The following is a 5,840-nucleotide window of genomic DNA, read 5'->3' as shown; positions in this document are numbered from 1 at the left end:
TATGCATACATACATACATATATTTACACATATTAACATATATGCATCAACATAAACATAATAATGTATATATATATTTAGACACATGTAGACACACATTTGTATGCAGTATGTATGTATGTATATGTATATATATATATATATATACGTTTGTGTGTGTGTGTGTGTGTGTGCATGAGTACATGTTTATATATATATATATATATATATATATATATATATATATCCATACATACATCCATACATACACATAAATACATACTTGTGTGTGAGCGTGTGTGTATATATGTATGAGTTTATATATATACATATAAATATATGCATATATACTATATATACATATATATAGTGTATATATACATATATATACTATATATATATATTAATGTATGTATGTATATATGTGTATATATGAACATGTACACACACACGCACATATATATATGTATGTGTGTATACATACATGTATATATATATACATATATATGCGTACATACATACATATACATAAGCATACACACACACACACACGGCCACACGGACACACACACGCACACACATATATACATTGTGTGTGTGTGTGTGTGTGTAGGTACTGTAGTGATAGACTAATTACTCTTGCTAATTAGGTCGTTAGCGCTGCCACCACCTGGTTAGTACGTCCAGGAACAATTGTTGTACCGAAAGGGGAAGACGTGTAGAAGGGTGTAAAAAGGTAAAAAGGAAAGCATGTATGTAAGAAAAGGAAAAATGACCTTAATCAACAAGAGTTTGTATGGTAAGCGTGTTTAACTCCGAGGGGAGTGCGTGTCAGCCTTAAGGGCTGATAGGAGGGTGTCAATTACTTGTCACAGGTAGCCAAGTTATGGCATCATTTGTCTCTTAAAAAGGTTAAGTAAAAAGGAGGAATTAAGAGGAATTTCACTCACGAATTAAAAAACATTTATTAAGACCAAAATAACATGAAATAAAACACGTACTGTATATATAAAACTTGACAATAAAAAACACAGGTAAAATATCAAAAATACACAAAACATTAAACAGACAAACAAACTAAGAACGTTAGCCTTTAAAAACGACAAAGAAAAAATAAAAGATGCACTCTGCTTCTATTATAAACCAGGAAAACCTTAAATAATCCCACCTTACTGCCATTAAAAATCCGTGTCCTTGCGACCGCAGGGGAAACCAAAAATCACACCCAGAGCTTCCGCCGGGTATACATCGGCCGCTCTTAGAACCTAGACCCCTTGCATCCCCTGTTCAATTCCCGAGCTATATATAGCCGACCCCCAGCAAGGATCTAATGAATGTGCTAGTAAGTAGCTCGGGAATGAACTAGCAAAGTTTCCCCCCCTAGATGGCGTGGCAGGTTCCGCCGATAAAAAGGTGGCTTATTAAAGCAGTGGCTCGGATTACAACCCTGACTCCCTATAAAAGTTTTACTTTAAAACCCTAAAAGCTTTAATGAAAAAAAGAAAAAAGAAAGGGAGGCAAACTCTTACCAGCTTTTAAAAAAGAGTGCATAGTAAAAAAATCAAAGAATATGGCTTTGGTTCTGTTAAAAACAAAGATACAACAAAGAAATAAAGTAAAATTAATAAAATCAGTAAAAATCAGTAAAAATACATCTAATCTAAATAGGCGGCATCATCCTCCACGTGTGTGCGCGGTCTTTCGGTCTGGAAATTCAGGGGAGACTCTGGTATTCTCCGCGCTCCGGCGCGGCTGGCTTGGTATGGGTCACTACAGTACAGTTATGAGTGCTTATAGGTAGATGAATAACTTTACTGGTAACAGTACCAAATAAGTAGAATACATGAAAACAATCATAAATGGTTTGATCCCAACTCATTCATCGAAATATTTTATCGAATAATCATGGACATGTAACAGAACCAATTACAAATGCTAAATAGTAATAAATGTAAACGAAGTGCACATGCCTCGTTTTATATATATATATATGTGCATGTATGTATTTATGTATACACACACACTCATCTGTGAGTAATAGTCACTGCATTGTTGAATCTAAATACGGTAAAAAAAAAAAAAAAGGACCAGTCGTATGGTAGATCGGCTTATAAATTCCGTTTTCGATTGAATATCTAGTAATTAACACTCGACTTTCGTTTGTATGTTTGTTTAACGTGATATGACTATTTAAATGAAAATAAGAGAGAAAGAGTCACATGCAATGCACATTCCCTCAAGAGAAGTTCTCGGGAGGTTTGATGAAAAGGGGGAAAGTAACAAAGCCCCCCAAAAAAGGATATTTAATTTCTTATATTTACCTTTAAGGTTCCACATCGAGAAGTTTGCTGGAATTACCTGCAGTTGATTAGGTAATGAATAAGTGAAATACCAGGTCCCCTTTCGTCCTTCGTCCTCGCTGGAATGAGTAGTGGGAATCACGGGTGGTACATCTTTTATTTTAATATCCAATTGTGAACTTTATTCATTAATTATAAAACACTGATGTGAATACCAAATCATTCAAGAAATTATTTTAAAAGACTTTTGATAGGTATCAACAGGAAAATATATTTTAGTTGAATTTATTCGCGTAATATTTTATCTCCATTTAAATTTTCAAAATTGCATGGCCTTTTCTTGTTCCTGTTATTTCTAGAACATAAAAAAATAAGGATGGTGTTATGAATATTGCTGAAACCAGAGTAAACCTCACCGCATACTATTATAGTCATAAGGATTACATTATACGTTGTGGAAAAGTAAATATTCAAATACTATAAGAAAACAAGTACTAAACTCAGACATTTCGATGTTATCTGACTATACTGAAAACGATATATCAAAAATCAAACAGCAAGAATAGGGAATATTATTGAAGATACAGGTTAACGTTCGGAAAAATGTATCGACTATCGCAAAAACATGTATTTTGCATGTATGCCGCTAAAGGCAAGGAAGTCGGTAATCTTATAATGCAAGTACAAACCACCAGCGGGCTATAAAAGCACTGCTCTCACTCCTCCGTTTTCAGTTACCTTGTGGGACTCAGCTAGAGAGGAGGTGTTTCACGCCGAAGTAGTTCGACTGAAATTTCTTCGGCTGAAGATCTTTAATCATAAAGGTAATATCTGCGGGGACACTATTGTAACCAATTATTTAAGTGAAAACTGTTTCGGTTCACCCATATAAATTGTCGTTTCGTGTGACGTAAACATTTTAGCCAGTCATTTTCAACTTTAATCTAATAAATACATGTACACCTAGTATACACATGTACATCTATCGCTTTCTTATTATACATTTACATATATATGTATGTGTGTGTCTGTGTATGTACACATATATATACATATCTGTGTATACACACGCGCTTATATATACACATAATTGTGTGTATATATACATGTATATTATATATGTATTTATATGTATTTGTGTGTGAGACAAAAACAAACCTGGACTTCTGAAAAATAAGAAAAAAGTCTAAATATTTCTGGATTTCATACCCATGTTCTCGGAAATGTCTAATTTTGCGGTATACGCATTTTCCTTATTTCTATAACCAATGTAGATCTTATTTCTCTAATACGTATAATGTTATTTTGTGTGTATTCACATTCATAAATTCTTTAATATTCATACATTCTTACAAACAAAAGTCTGCAAAAGCACTTGTCTTAACGAACTTGTACACTTTTTTATCTGAAATTCATTACAGATGTCGTCGTGGAACAGCCCAGTCCAGGACACTGTCCTTCCATCCACCAATCCCTATGGGAACTATACAGTGGTAGACACAGTGCCAGAAAGCATGCTCCATATGGTGCATTCTCACTGGTACCAGTTCCCTCCCATGAATCCTCTCTGGTATGGTCTTCTCGGGTTTTGGATGACTATCATGGGAACATTATCTGTATCTGGTAACTTCGTAGTCATCTGGGTATTCATGAATACCAAGAGTCTACGAACACCTGCCAACCTGTTAGTCGTCAACCTGGCCATCTCCGACTTCTTCATGATGCTTACCATGACTCCTCCTCTTCTGGTCAATGCTTATTGGGGAACGTGGGTTTTCGGAGCACTCTTCTGTGAGGTCTACGCTTTCCTCGGTTCTTTCTTTGGCTGCGTGTCCATCTGGTCCATGGTTTTCATCACTGCTGACCGATACAACGTCATCGTCAAGGGGGTATCTGCTGAACCTCTCACATCTGGTGGAGCCATGATGCGGATTGCTGGCACTTGGCTTTTCACTCTTGCCTGGTGCCTTCCTCCCTTCTTCGGATGGAACCGATATGTACCTGAGGGTAACATGCTTGCCTGTGGTACTGACTACTTGACGGAGGGTGAATTCTCCAAGAGCTATCTGTACGTCTACTCTGTCTGGGTATATCTTTTCCCTCTTGCCTACATCATCTACAGTTACACTTTCATCGTTAAGGCTGTCGCTGCTCACGAGAAGGGAATGCGAGAACAAGCTAAGAAGATGGGAGTTAAGTCTCTGAGAAGTGAGGAAGCTCAGAAGACCTCAGCTGAGTGCCGTCTGTGCAAGGTTGCTCTCATGACTGTGACTCTGTGGTTCGTAGCATGGACCCCCTACTTCGTCATCAACTGGGGAGGCATGTTCAACAAACCCATTGTCACTCCTCTTTTCTCCATCTGGGGCTCCGTCTTCGCCAAGGCCAACGCCGTCTACAACCCCATCGTGTACGCCATCAGCCACCCCAAGTACCGAGCTGCCCTTGAGAAGAAGCTGCCTTGCCTATCCTGTGCTACTGAGGGCCGAGATGGAGGTTCTGATGCTGCTTCCACTGCCACTACTGAGAACGCCGAGAAGACCGAGTCTGCCTAAGGAACTAAACTAATATCCTTTTGATATCGTTCTCTAAAAATGTCAGTGGAAAGAGCAAATTCTTGTCTCTTATTGAGTTTGAATAAAAATCCTTGCATCATACACTAGTATTTGACAGGAACCTAACTGATATAATACTAATATAAGATATATATTACATTTATATGATTAAAGATTCATATGGAAAGAGGAAAAAAATGTAAGAAAAAAAGCTCTAACCATAAAATACATATACACCGCTATATGCGTGCAGGGTTATGCAAATATATGTACTTATAACATTTATACATGCATATCCATATATAACAACCTTCCCTGACCAGGTTTCGAACCTAGTTCACTCTGGGTATGGACCGGAGAGCTAGTACTAAACCAACCATGCCACACAACCCACTAAAAGGAGTGAGCACATATATGAGTGTGTGTGTGTGTGTGTGTGTGCATATATGTTTATGTATGTGCGTGTTTGTGTGTATATGAATATACGTATATTACGCTTATTGGGGAACATGGATTCTCGGTGCATTCTTCTGTGAGGTCTTGGCTTTCCTCCGTTCTTTCTTCGGCTGCGTGTCCATCTGGTCCATGGTCATCGTCAAGGGAGTGTCTGCTGAACCTCTCACATCTGGTGAAGCCATGTTGAGGATTGCTGGCACTTGGACTTTCATCACTCTTACTTGGTGCCTTCTCCCTTTCTTCGTATGGAATCGATATGTAGCTGAGGGTAACATGCTTGCATGTGGTACTGACTACCTGACGAAGACTGAACTCTCCAGGAACTATCTGCGTGTCTACTCTGTATGGGTATATAGTTTCCCTCTTGCCTACATCATCTACAATTACACTTTCATCGTTATGGCTGTTGCTGCTCACGAGGGGGGAATGCGAGAACAAGCCAAGATGGGAGTCAAGTGTCTGAGAAGCGAGGAAGCCCAGAAGACAATCAGCTGAATGCCGTCAGTGTAAGGTTGTCCTTATGCCCGTGACTCTGTGGTTCATAGCATAGACG

At 38.1% G+C, this 5,840-nt stretch overlaps 1 protein-coding gene across 1 annotated transcript; it reads left to right on the top strand.

Moving 5' to 3' along the window:
* Positions 1-3,026: 3,026 nt before the first annotated feature.
* LOC125041864 (rhodopsin-like) lies at positions 3,027-4,933 on the top strand. The gene is made up of 2 exons (XM_047637231.1): positions 3,027-3,103; positions 3,701-4,933. The coding sequence occupies exon 2, from the start codon at positions 3,701-3,703 to the stop codon at positions 4,829-4,831; it is 1,131 nt and encodes a 376-aa protein (XP_047493187.1). The 5' UTR covers positions 3,027-3,103; the 3' UTR covers positions 4,832-4,933.
* Positions 4,934-5,840: the final 907 nt, after the last annotated feature.

The sequence above is a fragment of the Penaeus chinensis genome, chromosome 31 (genome assembly GCF_019202785.1).
Source record: "Penaeus chinensis breed Huanghai No. 1 chromosome 31, ASM1920278v2, whole genome shotgun sequence".
Taxonomy (NCBI): Eukaryota; Metazoa; Arthropoda; class Malacostraca; order Decapoda; family Penaeidae; genus Penaeus; species Penaeus chinensis.
Note: the sequence above shows the minus strand (reverse complement) of the source record. Positions and strands in the feature narration are given on the sequence as shown.

Bases quoted from the DNA above. Each gene is read 5' to 3' on its own strand.
- LOC125041864 (XM_047637231.1), top strand. From the start codon at position 3,701: ATGTCGTCGTGGAACAGCCCAGTCCAGGACACTGTCCTTCCATCCACC.